A 20,451-nucleotide genomic window follows, 5' to 3' on the forward strand; every position below is an offset into this window, starting at 1 on the left:
TGCGGTATGCGGGCCTCTCACTGTTGTGGCCTCTCCCGTTGCGGAGCACAGGCTCTGGACACACAGGCTCAGCAGCCATGGCTCACGGGCCCAGCCACTCTGCGGCATGTGGGATGTGGGATCTTCCCGGACTGGGGCACGAACCTGTGTCCCCTGCATCGGCAGGCAGACTCTCAACCACTGTGCCACCAGGGAAGCCCATTTTGCTCCTGTTTTTAGTCAGGTTGCTTGTTTTCTTATTGTTGAGTTTTAAGAGTTTTGTATATTTTGGATAACAGTCCTTTATCAGATATGTCTTTTGGAATATTTTCTCCCTGTCTTTGGCTTGTCTTCTGATTCTTTTGACAGTGTCTTTTACAAGTTTTCAATTTTAGTGAAGTCCAGCTTATCAATGATTTCTTTCGTGGCTCATGCCTTTGGCGTTGTGTTGAAAAAGTCATCACCAAGCTCAAGGTCATCTAAATTTTCTCTTATATTATCTTCCAGGAGTTTAATAGTTTCTGTTTTAAAATGTTGTTTTATATTTGTGGCCAAAGGAGAGAAATATAGTTGATTCTGTATACTGATCCCATTTCTAGTGACTTTGCTAAATTCACATACATTGTTGAGAGATGTTTGTTAAAGTCTCCTACCATGACTACAGATGTGTTTCTTCCTCCTATTAGTTCCATTAAATTTTGCTTGTATTTTGAACCACTGCTATTGGGTACATACAAATTTGAGATTATGATATCTTCCTGAATGAAATGTCCCCTTTATTTCTAGTACTGCTTTTTTTTCTTGTTGTTTGCGGTACGCGGGCCTCTCACTATTGTGGCCTTTCCCGTTGCGACCATGGCTCACGGGCGCAGCCGCTCCGCGGCATGTGGGATCTTCCCGGACCGGGGCATGAACCCGTGTTCCCTGCATTGGCAGGCGGACTCTCAACCACTGCGCCACCAGCTGCAGCAAATTGTTTTGGTTATTGTTTGTGTGGTATATCTCTTTCTACACTTTTGTTTTCATCCATTCTGTGTTCTTATATGTATTTATTTATTTATTCATTTTTGGCTGTGTTGGATCTTTGTTGCTGCATGCCGGCTTTCTCTAGCTGTGGCGGGGGGGGCTACTCTTCGTTGCAGTGTGAGGGCTTCTCATTTGCGGTGGCTTCTCTTGTTGCAGAGCACGGGCTCGAGGCGCATGGACTTCAGTAGTTGCAGCACGTGGGCTCAGTAGTTGTGACACATGGGCTTAGTTGCTCTGCAGCATGTGGGATCTTCCCGGACCACGGCTTGAACCCTTGTCCCTTGCATTGGGTGGCGGATTCTTAACCACTGTGCCACCAGGGAGGTCCCTGTATTCTTATATTTAAATCATATCTCTTGTAAGTAGCATAGAGTTGGGTTTGTTATTTTTATCTAGTCTGACAATCTTTCACTTGAAATATTTGGAGTAATTTTTTAAAAACTACGTGTTTGAATTTAATCATCCTGTATCACCTCTTTGAAATAAAAGATAAATTCGCTCCTTTACATTTTCTTCCACTTCCCCTCCTACCCACTTCCCAGTTATTATTGTTCATATTCTTTTTGCTTTGTTGGAGTTTATAGCATTTAAATTCTGCTTTTTCGCCATAACTTCTTTGCTTGTTTAGTTTTAATTCTCTACCGAAGTGGATTCCATACTCACCTCAGCTCTTCCATTTTTGAGTTCCTTTATTTATAGTCACCTCTTAGCTGCTTGCCGTCCAGGAGGAAGGGCTTCACAGTTTTTCCAAGAAGGGCTCATATATGCTTTATGTTTTAATTTTACAATATGTAATCACCTCAGTAAAAATATAAACATAGAAAATAAAGCAAAACCAACTAAAAGAATAGCAAGATGCTTCTGTGGGCTCCCCCTTGTGTATAGTATTTGCTTTCACTTCATCTCGCCTTTGATCTGTCTTAGAAACGGTGGCTCGTAGTGAGATTTCATTCAGAAAACTGGTTTCCACTTTACCTTCAATAGATTGAGTAAAATGAAACTGCCCACATTGAGTGTTGGTGAGTGTGTGGATTGCTCACACACCACCGGTGGGAGTGGAAAATGGTCAAGCACGTGGCAAGACTGCTTGGTAGATCTACTGAGGCTGACCATATGCCGACCCCATGACCAAGGAAGCCGACTCTTGGGTGTGAATCCAACAGAGATGCACAAACATGTTTATTAGGGGAAGTGCACATGAATATTCATAGCAGCAGTATTTTTTTTTTTTGGTCACGCTGCATAGCATGCAGGATCTTAGTTCCTGGACTAGGGATCGAACCCGTGCCTCCTGCAGTGGAAGCATGGAGTCCTAACCACTGGGCCACCAGGGAATTCCCATAGCAGCAGTATCTGTAATAGCCCCTAAACAGGAACTACCCAGATGCCCATTAAACAGCATATCTGCAAAGCAGAATGTTATTCAGTAACAAGACTGGATAATCTACAAATACACAACAGTCTACAGATATACACACCTACGTGGAAGAACCTCACTGATGTGGTGAATGAAAGACTCCAGAGACCAAGGAGCACATGCTGGATGATTCCATTTCTATGAAGAACAAAAATAGGTGAAACTAATCCATGGCGACAGAGGACAGAAGAGTAGTTGCCTCTGGAGGAGGTCTTGACTGGGTGCTGGAAATGGTCAGTGTCTTGATCTGGGTGGTGGTCACCTGGGTGCAGACATTGGTCAAAATCCACTGAGCTCCCACTTAAGATCTGTACACTTGAACTTCCCAGGTGGCGCAGTGGTTAAGGATCTGCCTGCCAACGCAGGGGACACGGGTTCAAGTTCTGGTCCGGGAAGATCCCACATGCCGCAAAGCCCATGCGCCACAACTACTGAGCCCAAGTGCTGCAACTACTGAAGCCCATGCGCCTAGACCCCGTGCTCCGCAACAAGAGAAGCCACCACAATGAGAAGCCCGCGCACTGCAATGAAGCGTAGCCCCGACTCACCGCAACTGGAGAAAGCCCGCACGCAGCAATGAAGACCCAATGCAGGGACTTCCCTGGGCTTCCCTGGTGGCGCAGTGGTTGAGAATCCGCCTGCCGATGCAGGGGACGCGGGTTCATGCCCCGGTCCGGGAGGATCCCACATGCCGCGGAGCGGCTGGGCCCGTGAGCCATGGCCACTAAGCCTGCCGTCCGGAGCCTGTGCCCCGCAACGGGGGAAGCCACAGCAGTGAGAGGCCCGTGTACCGCAAAAAAAAAAAAAAAAAAGAAGACCCAATGCAGCCAAAAATAAATAAAATTAAAAAAAAAAAAGATCTGTGCACTTCATTGTGTTTTATACCTAAGTAAACATTTTTTAAAAGCTTTAAGAAAAGAGACGTCTGAGGCATACAGTCACTTGACCCAGGACTTAGAGCTGAGTCTGCCATGCACAGACAGAGCAGGCTCCTTGGCTGACACCTTGATCCAGCCCCAGTCACCTGCTGTGACAGAATACATTTTCAAAAATGTCTAGCACAGTATTTATCACACCACACATGCTCTTCCAGAACTTTGCCACTCCTCCATCAAGAGGTACAGCCCATGCCCCCGTGGCCACCCCCAACCTGGGTGAGCCTGTGACTGCTTTGACCAATAGCGTGTGACAGAAGTGACACTGGCTGACTTCCAAGGCCAGGTCATAAAGGGCGATGGAGTCCTCTGGCTCTCATGCCATGTTGGAAGCTGGCTGCCCTGAGGCCGTGATGCTTAGAGACCATGCAGTGAGACTGCTAAAAGATAGAGTGAGGTGCCTGAGGAGCCCCAGCTCTCAGCCTCTAGATGCCCTTTGATCCCCACTGACGCCATGTGAGCAGAGACGAGCCACCCAAGTGCAGATTCATGAGCTACATAAGTGGTGGTTGTCGTGTGCTGCGTTTTGGGGTGGATTGATACGTGCCATTAGGTAAGTGGAACATCTGGTAACTTTATTCCCCAGGGCTTTCTCCAGGCCCTCTCTGCCACTCATCCAGTCACATCTGGGTGCACTCAGTTCCCTACTGCACACACCAGCTCCCTGTCTGTGGTGCAGGAATCCGCTCCCCTCTTCCAGACACAGCTTCTGTCCTGCTTCTTCCAGGAAGCCTTCCTGTTTGCAATGTTGGACAGTTTATAAGCAAGTATTTATAAGCAAGCTGATGGTGGGGGATGGTGACAATGAGGGAGCCTATGCCTGTGCTGGGGCAGAGGTTATATGGGAAGTGTCTGTGCCTTCCACTCAGTTTTGCTGTGAACTTAAAACTGCTCTAAAAAATAAAGTCTATTAACAAAACAAAACAAAACAAGCTGACTCCAGCACCAGACTGTGTGTGGGTTCAAATTCCAGAGCTCCCACTTCCCAGCTGGGTGCCCTTGGGCAAGGTACTTAACTGGAATCTCAGTGTCCTCATCTATAAAATGGGGTAGTAATCGTGGCTGCTTCCCAGGTCTGTCGTGAGGATTAAAGGGATTAATCTATGGAAAGCACTCAGAATGGTCCGGTAGACAACAAGCACTCGGAAATGCTGGCAGTTATTATTATTGCTCAGGCCTCAGGGTCCTATCCTCTTGGAGCTCTGGGAGTTTCCTGAGTGTGTAAGATGCATTGAAACCTAATATGGATCATTCATTCATTCTGCCCATATCTCTGGAATACCAGCTGTGAGCCAGGTACAGAGTTAGGCACTAGGGATTCAGTGATGAAGGAGGTGGATGCCACGTTTGTCCTCAGGGCCTTACATTCTATGGAGGATGGAAGTGGACAAATACATCACAGAGTTGACAGATCTTCACGAGAGCACACAGTGGTGGTGGAAGACCTCCTTTCCACAGAGTGGACAAAGGAGTCTCTCTGAGGAAGGGTCATGTGAGCCAGAATCAAAGGACATGGAGGAGCCAGTTACAAGAAAAGGGGAGGGAAAAGCCTTCCAGCCAGACATGGGACCAGTGCAGAGGCTTCTGTGGGGTCCAAGTGTGCCAGGACCTGGGGCCGGATGAGTGTGGAGGTGGGGGAGGAGGGAGGCAGGCAGGATCTTCCCAGCAGATAGAGCCCTCATGGATTGCAACAGCCATCACTATCCTGAAAGCCTACTATGTGCAGGGCACTTTACGTATATTAACTTATTTCGTCCTCAGAACTGCCCTATCCAATAGGTACTATTCTCCTCTCCATTTTACAGATAAGGAGACTGAGGCACCGAGAGGGGTTTAAATGCAGGCAATCTGGCTCCAGAGCCTGCGCCATGCTGCAGGTTCATTTCATCAGGCCACCCCCACTGCACAGATGGTAGAAAATGAGGCCAAGAAAGGAGGTTCTGGCTCCCCAAAGTCTGGTAACAAATGAGAGGCAGAGTAGGATTTAAACCGGGTTTTCTTGTCCACACTGAGGTCGCTCATCCTCCCAAGAGAGTGTCGCCGTCAACAAGTTCCTGGATGGGACAGGCAACTCTGTCTGTGGTCTTACCTGAGCCTTGGTTTCCTCACCTGGCCTGGGATATTGACAGGCCCTGCCCCCTGGGCTTGTGTGAGACGGAGGAGTTCAGCGCCCTGCCTGGGTCTGAGTTCTACGCCAGTGGGATGATTATTCACCAGCCTGCCAGCAGGACCGCCCCACAGCTCACCTCCCCACCCTGGGGTGGTGTCTGAGTCATGGGGCCTATGGTGAGCAGCACTGATGGCTCAGAAAGGTGCAAGTCCCAGCAGGTGAGGGAAACGAAGGGCCCTTTGGCAACAGAATGTGAGATTTCCTGCCCCTGGGCCTTTGTACTGGCTATTCCTTCTGCCTGAACTGCCCTTCCTTCTCTTGCCTTTTCCTCAGCTTTAGTTCTTGATGCCCCTGGGCAGAGGACTTCCTCTTCTTACCACTACAAGCAACTTAACCTACAGTGGTTGGCCCAGGGCACCAAACAGGGCTGTGCAGGGAGACTGTGCAGGGAACTGTGCTGGTAGGTGGGCCCGGGGGAGGGGGAAAGGAGGGTCACACGGAGGCGGGGGGCAGATTTCTCCCCTCCATGCTCAGCACAGCACCAACAACATCACCCATGTGACTCCACATGTCTAGCTGTTTGCTAAGATTTTTTTAAAAAATAAATTTATTTACTTTATTCTATTTATTTTTGGCTGCATTGGGTCTTTGTTGCTGCTCGCGGGTTTTCTCTAGTTGCGGCGAGCGGGGGCTACTCTTCGTTGCGGTGCGTGGGCTTCTCATTGCGGTGGCTTCTCTTGTTGCGGAGCATGGGCTGTAGACCCGCAGGCTTCAGTAGTTGTGGCGCGTGGGCTCAGTAGTTGTGGCTCGCGGGCTCTAGAGCTCAGGCTCAGTAGTTGTGGCGCATGGGCTTAGCTGCTCTGTGGCATGTGGGATCTTCCCGAGCCAGGGCTCGAACCGGTGTCCCCTGCACTGGCAGGCGGATTCTTAACCACTGTGCGATCAGGGAAGTCCCTGTTAAGATTTTAAGGAGCTAATTTTGGAAACTGTTTGTACATAATATGTCCCATATACAAGTGCTCAAAACTCTTGGCTATTGTTGTTATTGAGTGCCAACTCTGTGCCAAGCACGTTGCATAAAGCCATTCATTTAATGATATACAACCATTATTGTCTCCACTGCCCAGGGTCATGACCTCACTGAAGTGTCTGGGCTGGACTTTGAACCTGGGTCTGTAGGATCCCGCGTTTGGTCCTGGCAGGCGGCAGAGGAAGGCACGCAAGCCAGTGGGGCCCCAGTGACTCAGAGCTGGCAGGTCCCCTGGCCCGCCCTTTCCTACTGACTCAGCCCAGGCAATTCCGCTGGCTTTTCTGTGGAATTCAGGGCCCCCAGGCAACGTTCCTGAGTGGCTGCCTTCTCCTGGATGCACTCCCTGGAGAGCTGGCAGGAGGCTCATGTTCCTATGGCAGCCTCGGGTGTGTCCCTCAGGTGTGTACCCCTTGGGGTCTCCATTTTCTCTCAGGAGGAGGGTCAGTGACTTGCTGGGATGGACATCTCCCTCCAATTACCTTGTGGTGCAGAGGTGCAAACCGAGGCAGAGAGGACCTGTGACGTGGCAGGGTGCTACAGCCATGGGTGGGGGGAGGGGTGGGCCAGAGAAGCTCAGCTTCAGTTTCCGGCTGCTTCTTCTGTCTTTTCTGAGCCCAGCCCTGGACCTCCTGAATGGGACCCCTCAGCCCAGCCCAGCTCCCAGCCCCTGGGAGCCCAAGGTCAGACAGGCACAAATCCCTCTGTAATTGATCTGAACTGGAAGGAGGGTGAGTCGTCTTCCTGCTCTGCTGCTGCCGAGGCTGCCGAGGGTAGTCATGGGGGAAAGAGAAGGTGGGACACGGCCACCCATTCTCCTCCTGACCCCTGTGGAGTCTCTAGCTCAGTCACGTGATGCTGGAGGGCGCCCAGCTGTTCCTGCTTTGGGGAACCCAGGGCTCACCCAGGCCACCAAGGCCTTGGGCCTCAGTTGCCCCAATTTCTGTAAAATGGTAGTCTTATTCCCCCAGTGTCCTTCAGATATAATTGATATACAATGTTGCATTAGTTGAAGGTGTACAGCACAATGATGTGACACATGTACATACTGTGAATGATTACCGTGATATGTTTAGTTCACATCCATCACCTCACATACTTACAAATTGTTTTCTTCTTGCCATGAGAACTTTAAAGATCTACTCTCTCAGCAATTTTCAAATAGACAATACAGTATTGTTAACTATAATCACCCTGCTGTATATTACATCCCCAGCACTTATCTTGTAACTGGAAGTTTGTACATTTTGACTCCCTTCACCCATTTCCCATGCCCCTAGCCCCCATCCCTGGCAACCACCAATCTGTTCTGTTTCAATGAGTTCGGTTATTTTGGATTCCACATATAAGTGAGATCATACAGTACTTGTGTTCTCTGTCTGACTTATTTCACTTAGCGTGATGCCCTCCAGGCCCATCCATGGCGTTGCAAATGGTAGGATTTCCTTCCTTTTCACAGCTAATGAAAGGTGATAGCCTTAAAGGCCCTTCTGGCCCAGACTCCTGTGACTGGCCACAGAAGACTCCCCAGCCTCCTCCTTCCTTCCCCATCTCCGTGGAACAGGTCCCAGGGAAGCAGGTCCCCCCTGGCCTACTGCACAGAGTGACCCTAGCGGGACACTGGACAGTGGGACAGAAAGAGATATTGTTAGATGAATTCAATTGATCATGTGCATTTAGCCCGTCAGATGAAGGGTAGAGAAAACTTAAATTGTGACTTGCCCAGGGTCACAAGCAAGTGTTATACTGGGATTTGAACCCTGGGGCGGTCTGGTTCTGGTGTCGTGCATCCCATCAAAAGGAATTCTCCCCAGTGCCAGGTCCATTCACCAGTCTCTTACTGAACATGTACTGTGTGCCAGGTCCCATGCTGGGTGCCGTCACGTATGCACCTATGGGACCCAGGCCCTGCTTTTGGTGAAGAGATGGCCAGACAAGGTGAGATCAGCCTGGGGGCTGGGGTCGGGGAGCCCAGATCCACCATGCACCCACATTTCCAGTCTAGAGGAGAGAGAAATCAAGGCTCTGATTCCTGGGATGCCATCAGAGGCCGCCTAAGAGGAAGAGAGAAGGTGCCAGTGTTGGGGGCCTCCCTGAAGGGGTGAACGAAAAAGTAGATGCCCGCCTCTGTGGGCCTTGAGGCTGGTTTGCAGGAGACAATAATAATCTGGTACAGTTGATCCTTGAACAACATGGGGGTTAGGGGCGCCAACCCCCATGTGGTTGAAAATCCTCTTATAACTTTGCAGCTGGCCCTCCGTATCCCAGGTTTCGCATCCTTGGATTCAACCAACCAGGGATGATACCGTAGTACATATTTACTGAAAAAAATCTGCAATAAGTGGACCTGTGCCGTTCAAACCTGTGTTGTTCAAGGGCCCCCAGTATTACTACTGATAAAAGGGAAAGCCAAAGTCTTGACAATAACCTGTATGGCCTTCTGCTCTGTATCCTTTCCCCTATCCTCCTGCCTTCTCCAATCTCCTCTCCTGTCCGACTCCACACCTCATCCTCACTGTTCTTGGAACATTCCGGCCCACTCCTGTTGACCAAGACATTTCTGTTCTTGGAGCAGAAGCAGGCAATAAACAGGTAAAGTAATCGAAGAATGGGGAAGTGTCTGATGGAGAAAACATGCAGTGGAGAAAACAGCACAGAGTGGCTTGAGGGCATGCATGGGAACCGTGCAGGGGGAGCTCTGCCTGTGTGGATGCTCCTGTCCCAAGGGAGGTGACTTTTTTTAAAACTAAATTTTATTAATTAATTAATTTATTTTTAGCTGCGTTGGGTCTTCGTTGCTGCGCACAGGCTTTCTCTAGTTGCGGTGAGCGGAGGCTACTCTTCGTTGTGGTGTGCGGGCTTCTCATTGCTGTGGCTTCTCTTTGTTGCTGAGCACGGGCTCTAGGCATGCGGGCTTCAGTAGTTGCAGCACGCGGGCTCAGTAGTTGCGGCACACGGGCCCTAGAGCGTGAGGGTTTCAGTAGTTGTGGCTCGTGGGTTCTAGAGTGCAGGCTCAGTAGTGGTGGCGCACGGGCTTAGTTGCTCCGCAGCATGTGGGATCTTCCTGGACCAGAGCTCCAACCCGTGTCCCTTGCATTGGCAGGTGGATTCTTAACCACTGCGCCACCAGTGAAGCCCAGTTTTTTTTTAAGATTTTTTTTTTGATGTGGACCAATTTAAAAGTTTTTATTGAATTTGTTACAATATTGCTTCTGTTTCATGTCTCGGTTTTTTGGCCACGAGGCATGTGGGATCCCAGCTCCCCAACCAGAGACTGAACCCGCAGCCCCTGCACCGGAAGGCGAAGTCCTAACCACTAGACTGCCAGGGAAGTCCCAAGGGAGGTGACTTTTGATCTGAGACTTGAATAGCTAGAAGGAGCCCTCCATGCCAGGAGCTGAGGGACAAGTGTTTCAGGCAGAAGGAACAGGCTGAATGAAAGCACTGAGGTGAGATTCCAGGAACAGAATGAGACTGGTGAGTGAGGGGGGCAGTGGGAGGAGATGGGGCGGGGCAGCTGGCAGGGTCTGGGGGGCAACTTGCTTTATATTCCCGTTTGGTGGGAAACCTCTGGAGAGTATTAACTGTTTTTAAAGTCATCCCTCTGGCTGCAGAGTGCACTGTAGTCCAGTGCCCTGTGGGTGGGTAGGTTAGTGGCTTGGACCAGCAGGGTCAGAGGTGGTGGGACATGGATTGGTTTGCGATATGGGGGCATGCTTTGCTCTGAAGCAGGAAGAGGACTGACTGCCCAGTGCCCATTTCACAAATAAAGGAACTGTAGCTCAGAGGCAGTCCCTGCATAGGGTGACCATTATGTTCATTTTACAGATGTAGAAATTGGGAAGGGAAGGAATTTGTCCAAGGAGACATAACTAAGGTCAAATGTGCCCTAAAGTCCCTAGGGCACTTTCTCTGCTCCTAGGCAGTCTTCCTCTCTAGGTGTGGCTGGAATTACTCATCACCTGCCTTTTCAGACAAGGAAATTGAGGCTCAGAACAGCATTCGTGGCAGTCAGCTGGGGTTAAGACCCAGGGCCCCTGATGCGAGGTCTAGACCCTCTGTCTCCCTGCCTCAGTTCCTGCCTTCCTGGTGTGGCTGTAGAGAGATGAATGTAGCAGAATCCACAAGAGGACATAAGGTGATTTTTAAAAAAATATTAATTTAATTTATTTATTTGGTTGCTTCGGGTCTTAGTTGCAGCAGGTGGGCTCCTTAGTAGTGGCTCGCTGGCTCCTTAGCTGTGGTATGTGTGCTTCTTGGTTGCGGCACGCACGTGGGATCTAGTTCCCTGACCAGGGATCAAACCCGGCCCTCCCCACCCCCCTGCCACCATTGGGAGCGTGGAGTCTTAACCACTGCACCACCAGGGAAATCCTGAGGAGGCAATGTTTAATTGCACTCTTCCACCCTCGGTGCTGTGGACACTCAAGGAAGCTCTGCCTTGTGGGGAGGGCAGGTGTGTGCCCCCTTGTCTCCCACCTGGCTGGATGCCCTCTGTGGGTGAGTGTGTGTCAGTGTGTCTGTGAGTGTGTATAACTGCACATGAATATGTGAGCATGGTGCCCATGGGAATTGCAGGTTCTCCAGGACTCCTGGGCATCCAGCGACCCCCTGCTCAGCTTAGTGTCCCATCACTTCTCTGTCTACTTACCTGCAGGCCCCTTGGTTTCTGTGCCTTATCTCCAGGCCCTGCTTAGGCTTCTTGATGAGGAAATAATTAACCACAGAAAGATTTTCAAAGACTTTCATCCCATTATCCTGGCCAAGTTAAAAATATTGACAATGAACAGGGCTGCTGGTGGGAGGATTACAGGAAGCCGAGGCTACCTGGGCCACTGGGCACACTGGTGTGTGCCTGGGCTCAGAGCCTGGCTGAGGAGACAGAGGGGCCAGGGGCTGGGCTCTGGCCTGGTCCCATTTCTTCCTCGCTGTGTGAATTTGGGCAAGTTCCTTGCCCTACTGGGCATCTGCTTCCTCCTCTGTGAACTGAGGAATTTGCACTAGAATCCAGTATTTCCAAAGCATTTCCCCTCATGTAAACTGGTGATCTCCAAAACAAAACAAAAAATGGTTAATTAAGTTTGGGAAAGAACACTAGGATTTATAAAGTTAAACCAGTTTCTTTATTGCAGGGCTTTTCAGGGCCTTCATTTGTTGAAAACTTTTATTTCTTTGGATAAATAACACAAATGTACATGGCATTTAAGTCAGATGGTATGGAAGGAGTTTGGGGAGCTTAGAACTCTTTCCTGCCCTTCCGCTCTTCACTGTCAGTTTCCACTGGCAGTTTCTAACCCATGGAGAGATGCTATCGCGGTGCCAGCAGATATGGGTGCACACTTTACCATGATAAGTGACTACGAGTTTCCCAAGGTGGCAGGGGGCAATATGGAGGCAGCGTTTCTCAAACTTTCTTGACTTGACCACAGAACCTCTCCCAAGCATTTCTGGGTCTAGCATCTGGCGGAACACTCTTTTGGGGGAATGGATCCCTGGTCTTCGTGTTCTGCCATGAGACTTTAGGTAGAAGGGGATCTGGCAGTGGTGCCCTGAGAGTTCAGACTCCCATCTCTGAGAACGCAGCCATACTTCTGTCTTTTGCAGCCCACCCAGGGGCTGCGTTTTAGTTTGAGGGAAGGTGCCAGAGCTGGCAGTCTACTTGGGGACATTGAGGCCTGGGAGGGCAAGCACTTGCCTGGGTCAGGAGCAGGTCAGAGGCCTGGCTGGGATAGGATCTCCTGCTCCCAGGCAGTGCTCTCACACGACGGGCCCCAGTAGGCCCTCAGCTGAGCTGGGCCATAGAAGTGCTCTGACCCTGGGACAGCTCTTGGGGAGAGATCTGGGGGAGTTCTCAGAAACATGGGATCCCTGCCCCACACTGCATGGTCATTTCCTTAGAGACGGAGGAGATAAGATTGTGACCGGGTGTGTGGCATCTGCACAGGGTTGGTGTGACACGTGGGTTCTGGGACCTTTGAGTCCTGAGTACACTGCGCTGGTGTGACGTCGTGTGCCGGTGTGACCGGTGTGCCTCTTGCTGATGTGATGTGTGCGCCGTTTGGCCACCGTGCAGGCTGTGTGTCGACGTGGGCGCCAGGTGCCAGGTGGGAGCCGCGGGCAGGGCGCGGGGGGCGCGCCGTGGGGGCCGACGCCGCGTGCCCCGCGCGCACGCGAGAGGGTGAGAGCTTGCATGTCCCGCCCGCGCCGCCAGGCCCCGAGGCCAGGCAGGTGTGGGCGGGCCATCGGGACCCCGCCGAGCCAGGGCCGGGAGAGCCGGCGGGAAACAGGAAGCGGGGGGGAGGCGCGCGGCGGCCGGACGGCGGGGAGCCGGGCGTGCTGGCGGACGTGCGGGTGGTTGGCCGGCCGGACGCTCCTCGGCCCGGGCCGGGGCGGCGATGTGGGGAGGCCGGGGCAGCCCGGGCGGCGGCCGGGCCGGAGCCGGGGGCGGGGCCAGGGCCAGGGGCGCCGCTGACCCCGCCCCCCTGAGCCGGCGGAGCCGCCGCCAGAGCGCTGACCCGGGAGTCCGAGACGGCTCCGGCGTGCGGGGTGAGTCCCGGGGACGCGGGGGCCGGGCACCCGCCGGGCGGACCGGGGGCGGGAGGGGGGGGTTCCGGCGGCGACGGCGGCTGGTCCTGCGGGCGACGCCCAGTGCTGGGATCGGCCGGCGCACCCCGCCGACCCCCGCTCGCCTCTGGCCCGCAGACCCCGAAGACGCGGTCATGCCGGGCGGGGCCGAGGCAGGGGAGGCCGAGGAGGAGGCTGGGGCCGGCTCCGGGTCCGAGGCGGAGGAGGACGCGCTGTGGGAGCGGATCGAGGGCGTCCGGCACCGGCTGACGCGCGCCCTCAACCCGGCCAAGCTCACACCGTATCTGCGCCAATGCCGGGTCATCGACGAGCAGGACGAGGAGGAGGTGCTGAGCACCTACCGCTTCCCGTGCCGCGTCAACCGCACCGGTGAGCCGTGGGGGGCGCGGGGTCGGGCCTGAGCGGGCGGTGCCGGCCTTCCCTGGGGCCTTCTTCGGGACCGTCGGGCCAAGGGCGCCGATCCCCGGGGCTTCGGTCTCCACATCGGTAGAGTGGGATGGTTGGTGTGCCCACCACCCTCCCTCCTCCTGAACCACAGCGTGACCCAGCGTGTCCACGGTGCCTAGACCGCGTCTGGATTTTTCTCCCATTTCCTGGGCCCCCCTTAGAGCAAGGGGTTGGCTGTAGTTGCCGGTGCAGGCTGGGCTTGGGACCTCCCGATCACAGCTGGTGGATTTGGCAGCTTTCCTGTGTCCTTTGATCTCTTCGGTTCTCTCTGCTACCCCCCCCCGCCCCCCACTTCTGTGTGCTACACACTCCTGGGAGCGTTTTTCTCAAGTGCTCAAGACCCATCTCAGCTTTCTGAGGGTGCCTTCTCCCATAAGTTGTGCCTTTGAACAGAGCTGGCAAAGGGATGAGGGTCTAATGGAATTTCAGGCGTTGGTCAATGAGAGAAATATTTTTCTTTGCGTTTGGGGATGGAGGGGGCTTCCCTGTGCCACTGAAAAGGCAGGCTGCATTTGCTGGCCCTATATCTGTGGGGGCCGCAGGCAGCGGCTTGGGGTGCCATGGAGTGGGTGGGTCCCGGCTTTCCTGGCCGTGGCAGACGGGCTCTCCCCGCTGATGTGTTGAGTCAGGCCCCTGTGTGTGTCACCGGTTCAGAAATCCGGGGAACGTGGGCCCTGGAGTATGGCGGGGTGTGGGGAAGGGGGGAGAAAGCAACTAGGCACGGGGAGAAGCCCTCACCTTGACCCTTGGGCACCGCCCCCGTCCCACTTCCCAGGGCGCCTGATGGACATCTTGCGCTGCCGCGGGAAGAGGGGCTACGAGGCCTTCCTGGAAGCCCTGGAGTTCTACTACCCCGAGCACTTCACGCTGCTCACGGGCCAAGAACCTGCCCAGCGCTGCTCCATGATCCTCGGTGAGTGGGTCCGCAATGGGTGCCAGCGCCTCGGACACCAGTGCAGAGGTTCCTTACCCCATCCCTGTCAGGGAGGCACTCCCATTGTCGCTGTTGAACACATAGGGAAACTGAGGCACAGAGAGAACTGTACCGGTTTGCCCACGGTCCCCCCAGCAGGCTGAGTGTGGGGCTGCGATTCTAATGCAGTTATAGTCTAAGCTCAGAGCCCACACACTTAATGCAGCTCTTTCCCCCAAAGATGTGTCAGGCATGTACCAGTTTACAGTTTCTTCTGTAAAAAATTCAAACACTCCAGGAGACTTGAAAGTAAATAGGAAAGATCTTTACTTCTTCCTTCAGCTCTGCTTTGCTGGTATCAGTTTGGCGAGTTTCCTTTCTCTTTGCAGTTATACACACAGACACACACACAGGGAATCATCTTACGTGTCTTGCTCTGTGTTTCACTTTTTCTCAGAACAACTGATTTTTGTGTTTCTTCCACATCAGTTACACTTGTTTTAAATGACTGTGTAGTGTTTATTAGTGACGTGCCAGTCATTTAACCCATCCTCTGTTGATGGACATCTAGGTTGTTTCCAGTTTGCACCATTACAAACAATGCTGGGAACATCCTTCTAGGTGCATCTTTGTGCAAATGTGTGTCTCAGGAGGAGAGGTTCTGAGAAGTCAGATTTCTTAGAGAATATGTATTTTAAAAGTTAAATCAGGGCTTCCCTGGTGGCGCAGTGCTTGAGAGTCCGCCTGCCGATGCAGGAGACGCGGGTTCGTGCCCCGTTTCGGGAAGATCCCACATGCCGCGGAGCGGCTGGGCCCGTGAGCCATGGCCGCTGAGCCTGCGCGTCCGGAGCCTGTGCTCCGCAAATGGGAGAGGCCACGACAGTGAGAGGCCCGCATAACGCAAGAAAAAAAAAAAAAAAAAAGTTAAATCAGCATACATCCCCCAGCAGTGTATGAGTGCCCATTTTGCTGTACCCTCATTCATCCTGGGGATCATTTAAAAACATTTTATGCAGTCAGATATGTGAAAAATAATATTGTTGTTTTAAGTTTGTACTTTGTTGAGAGATGTTCACAGCTTACTAGTTAGTCAACCTTGGGCAAATGGCTTGACATTTCTGTGCCTCGGTTTTTCTGGCTTTAAAATGCGTACAATAAATAATACCTATCCTAAGTGTGGTTTTTAATATATGTATGTAGGCCAAAGAATAAAGTCAATTGTTAGTGGTACTACTATTATTGTTATTATTATTATTATTGCTAGTGAGTTGGAACGTATTTTCCTATGTTTACCAGCCATTTTTGTTTTGGGATTTGCCTATTGATAGTTTTTGCCCACATTTTTATTTGGTTGTTTGCTTATTGATTTGTAGGAGCTTTTTATATGTTGTGGTTCTGAGTCATTTGTTATATTTGTTATATTTTCTCCCACTCTGTTGCTTGTCTTTTAACTTTGTTTCTTATATCTGTCATCGTTTAGAAATCTCTTATAGCTCTTTGATTTTGTGCCTTGTTTAGGAAGGCTGTTCCTGTCCCCAAATTGTAAAAATTGGTTCCAATATTTCTTTCTAGAGTTCTTCTGGTTCGGGTTTTTCTGTGCAGTCTGTCATCCCCTTGGATTTTATTTATTGACTTTTCAATTTTATAAAATCCCCTTGGATTTTATTTTGTGTCTTTTCTCTCCCCTGCCCCTGGCAGATGAGGAGGGCCCCGAGGGCCTGACCCAATTCCTGATGACAGAGGTGCGGCGGCTGAGGGAGGCTCGCAAGAGCCAGCTGCAGCGGGAGCAGCAGCTGCAGGCCCGGGGCCGGGTGCTGGAGGAAGAACGGGCAGGGCTGGAGCAGCGGCTGCGGGAGCAACAGCAGGCTCAGGAGCGCTGCCAGCGGCTGCGGGAGGACTGGGAGGCGGGGAGCCTGGAGCTGCTGCGTCTTAAGGACGAGAACTACATGATTGCCATGCGCCTGGCACAGCTCAGTGAGGAGAAGAACTCGGCCGTGCTGCGCAGCCGGGACTTGCAGCTGGCGGTAGGCCCTGGGGAGATGGGGGGTGCCGTGGGAAAGGGGCAGGTTTGCAAAAAATGACGGTCATATGGTAGACAACCGGTGTCCCAAAGCCACCATCTGTCGCATATTGGACTGTGGGCAAGTCCCTTCCCTGCCCTGTGCCTCAGTTTTCTCATCTGTAACATGGGAGTGTTGATTTATTATGGGAGCATTTATTTCATTGAATTATGACTGTGGTTTCAACTGGGAGTGATTTTGCCTCGCCCCCCCGCAAAAAAAAAAAAAAAAAAAAAAAACATTTGGCCATGTCTGGAAACATTTTTGGTTGTCACAACCAGGAGTGTGCTGTTGACATCTAGTAGGTAGAGGCCCAGGATGCTGCTAAACATCCTAATTGCACAGGACAGCCCTCCACAACCAAGAATTGTCCAGCCCAAAATGTCAGCAAGTGCTGAGCCAGAGCAACCTTGGATTACGAGGATTCCTTGAGTTTAAGTCACAGGATTTAAGACATGTACAGTTCCTGGTACAGAGTTAGTGCTCAAAACCTGGATTATCCTTGGCCGTTGTTATTGATATCATTATTAAGTGCTACTCGATGCCACACAGGTTACGTGCATCCTGTCATGTAATCTCACTAAGGCACCATGCACCAGGTTCTCATTTTGAAATACAGATACAGGTTTAGGATTGTAAAGGGATTTGCTCAAGGCTGCAGATTGGGAAATGGCACAGCCTGGGTTTGAACCAGGTCCACCTGGCTCCAGCGCTGGCCTCTGCCCCATGGTGCTGTTCTGTTTGCTCCTGTCCAGGTGAAATCTCACCCAATTCTCTTCCATCAACCAGTGAGGCCATGCCTCTTACAGGCTGAGAAACTGAGCCTCTCTTTCTTGGCTCCTTACTGGGGCTTCGCATGGGATTTTATTGCTGCAGAGAGTTGTCCCAAGGATTTGACAATGCCCGCGGCGCACAGTAGGCTCTCCCCAGTCATACCCAGAGAGGTTCCACAGGGGGGATTCTGACTGTGGGATTTGAAGCCCCCTGACCCCATGAGGCTCAGCTGTGGCTGGAGCACCCCAGGGGGTGACAGGTGCCTGTGGATACTGGGTGGCACGTGTGAGGCTGTCAGTGTGGGTGCACTGGTGCGCTGGAGCCTGCGGCTGTGCGTGCTGGGGATTTGATGTCTGGGGAAATGAGTCCTGATTGGGGGTATTGAGGCCACAGGTTGACGGGCCCAGGCTGCCAGGCCTACTTTAGCCTCAGCTTCCTCATCCTTGAAGTGCAAGGTCATGGATGCAGATGACATCACAGCAAGACAGCACCTCCTGTGCAGCAGGCATGGTTCTCTGGGCTTGCCGTCCATCAACTCCTTTAATTTCCCAGCAGCTCCATTGGAATGGGGGTTGGGGGGGAACTCTGTTATTATCCCCATTTATGGATGAGGAAACTGAGGCACAGAGAGGTTGGTTGGAGTACTCTCCCAGGGTTTGAAGACTGAGCATTTCTGACTTTGCTCTGGGCACTGCTGGGAGTGGGGTGGGGTGGGATGGGGTGGGGGCCGGTGGGGAGAGCCTGCTCAGAGAGGACAGCACGATGGCCACCGGCCCCCCTGGGTGTTGGGAGGGGCTGTGGCCTGCACGGTTGGTCTCACCTTTGGGCTGCATGTGATTGAGTTTGGTCCCCTTAGGTGGCAGATATGTGCATGTGACTGGGGTGGGGGATGCCCTGTGTGTGTGTGCAGCTGTCTGGAGTCTCCTGGGGTTGGGTAGGGACACCGAAGAGGTGTCGGAGGTTCTCTGTGTGTCTGCGGTTCAGCCGCAGGTGCACACAGTATGGAGATCTGCCAGTAGGCAGATAATAGCTGCTTTTTCCCAGTTTAGCAATGGAGGGTAAGGGATGAAATTCAATTAATAGATAAGCTTTTCTTTAAATGTAGCTACCCTACATTTGCCTTAACTTACTGGAGCTTTTTGGCAACAAATTAACAAAGGCTTTGCCGATGGAAATGAACAGAGCAGCTGATGGTGCTTTTCTCGGCAGCTTGGGTTCCCTCCCCCTGTGGACAGGTGTGTAGTGGCTGTGATTTAATACTGTGTTTTATAAGGTGCAAATGTAATGAGCTGTTATTTCTAAGCAACATAAACTTAAAGGAACGAACGCTATAATTTTGTGCTTAAGTGAGTTTGTACACCAGGATTAAATGCATCTGTATTTCTTGGGGTTCAGCGGAGACTCCCAGGTGCCCCGTCCCCTGAGCTCATCGGGGGAGCCTGCTGGCCGTGGATTGGGCGGGAGGCCATGGTGTGTGGCTGCGGTTTGCTGGAGAGGGTGTGACCACATTTGCCCTTGTAGCTAGCTGTCTTTCTCTGGCAGTTCACAAAGCGTGTTTTGTGAGGGGAAAGGAATGTGAGAGTCATGAATTTCTTTCTGAGTCCTCTGCGGAGGAGGAGTGGGGGGTGTTAATTCGTGGAACGGCCTGACCCAGCCTCCAGACCCTTGCGTGTGTGTGTCGTGGCGGGGGGGTGGAGTGGGGTGCCATGCCAGGCTCTGGGGGTGTGGGGCTGCAAGTCCTTTCCAAGCGAGGCCAGGGCACTCCTAGGGCACCAGATGTCGGCATGCCTGAGTATAGCCCCAGAGGTCATTGTGCCCTTTTTCCAACAGTGACTTCATTTTGTGGCCTGCCACCTGCTTCTCCTCTTGTCACTGTCTAGCCACCACAGGTCTAGCCACCTGGACCTGCTGGACACCAGACCCCGCATGAATTTGGAAAATCACTCTGGCTGAGTGCATTCATAATCCAGCAGACTGGCCGTGCATATCTGCTGTCTGTCAGGCGGCCACCACCCAGCCGCCCGCCCAGCACCCTTGGCCAGTTTCTGGCTGCCCACACTGAACCGGTGACAGTTGGGGTCCTAGGATTTTATTTAAAGTTGTAAAGATAGCCGCTGTCACACCCTCAGCAGCTCCATAGTTTAAAGGCCTCCGTCCACCTGCTGTCTTGTTTGATTCCTGCAATGACTTTGGGAGGCAGGTGGTGGAGCAGGGGGATTGAATGGGCCCATTTTACTGATGGGGAAACTGAGGCTCAGAGGAGGTAAGTGACTTGCTCAGGATGACAGACGGTAAAAAGGTACAACTGAAATATGGATCCCGGACTTGGAATTCATGTTGGGGTGAACCAACCTCATAATCTTCCCAAGTGGAGGCTCTGGTAGGAATATCTTTAAGGGAGGATGAGACTCACATGTGTTCTGTGAGTGTATGTTGAGTGGGGAGACTGGGTGAGAGGGGGACATCCTGGCCCCTAGGCTGGGTGAAACCCTCAGAATCCTCCTCCTCCTTTTTCCCCCCACAAGGAGATGAGGAGATTGAGGCACAGAGAGGGGCTGTGACTTGCCCAAGGCCACACTGAGTTAGAGGCCGAGCTGGGCCCAGCCCCTGGGTCCTCCTGTTCTTGGTGCAGCCCTCCTTCCCCTCCATTATGCTGGTCCTGTGCTCAGTGTCAGAAGTGTGGGACAGAAGAGCGTGTTATATATGGCCCCTCCACCCACAGGTCCTTGAGGCAGATTCCCTTGGGAGGGTGGCTTGGCCTTGCTGCCTCCCTTCCTTCCTTATTGTATTTGTCCAGCCTGTCCCTTCTTCCTAGACGCGTCTGGGGAGGCCACCTGCTTGGGCCCCTCCGGGAATCGGGGAGGCACCCAGGAGTGTGGGACAGGGCCTCTCCTCTCTGGCCTGGCTGGTTCTCCCTCCCCAAGCTGACCCCTGTCCTGGGCCCCAGGTGGACCAGCTGAAGCTCAAGGTGAGCCGGCTGGAAGAAGAGTGCACACTGCTGCGCAGGGCCAGGGGGCCACTCCCTGGGGCCGAGGAGAAGGAGAAGGAGCCTGACAGCGCGGACCTGGTTTCCGAGCTGCGCGCGGAGAACCAGCGGCTGGCGGCATCGCTGCAGGAGCTGCAGGAGGGCCTGCAGCAGGTGCGGGGTCGGGGTCGGGGGGCAGTGCCGGGGGGCAGA

The 20,451-nt window shown here is 52.6% G+C and overlaps 1 protein-coding gene across 1 annotated transcript in view; it reads left to right on the forward strand.

The window, feature by feature from the left end:
- Positions 1-13,207: 13,207 nt before the first annotated feature.
- Positions 13,208-20,451, forward strand: part of CARD10 (caspase recruitment domain family member 10) — a 26,353-nt gene continuing 19,109 nt past the window's right edge. The window contains exons 1-4 of the mRNA XM_007454057.1: positions 13,208-13,448; positions 14,302-14,439; positions 16,138-16,463; positions 20,221-20,412. Of these exons, the coding sequence (XP_007454119.1) occupies positions 13,214-13,448; positions 14,302-14,439; positions 16,138-16,463; positions 20,221-20,412 (891 nt within the window). The 5' untranslated portion in view covers positions 13,208-13,213. The remainder of the gene's footprint in view (positions 13,449-14,301; positions 14,440-16,137; positions 16,464-20,220; positions 20,413-20,451) is intronic.

The sequence above is a fragment of the Lipotes vexillifer genome, unplaced genomic scaffold (assembly GCF_000442215.2).
Source record: "Lipotes vexillifer unplaced genomic scaffold, Lipotes_vexillifer_v1.1 scaffold382, whole genome shotgun sequence".
Classification (NCBI taxonomy): Eukaryota; Metazoa; Chordata; class Mammalia; order Artiodactyla; family Lipotidae; genus Lipotes; species Lipotes vexillifer.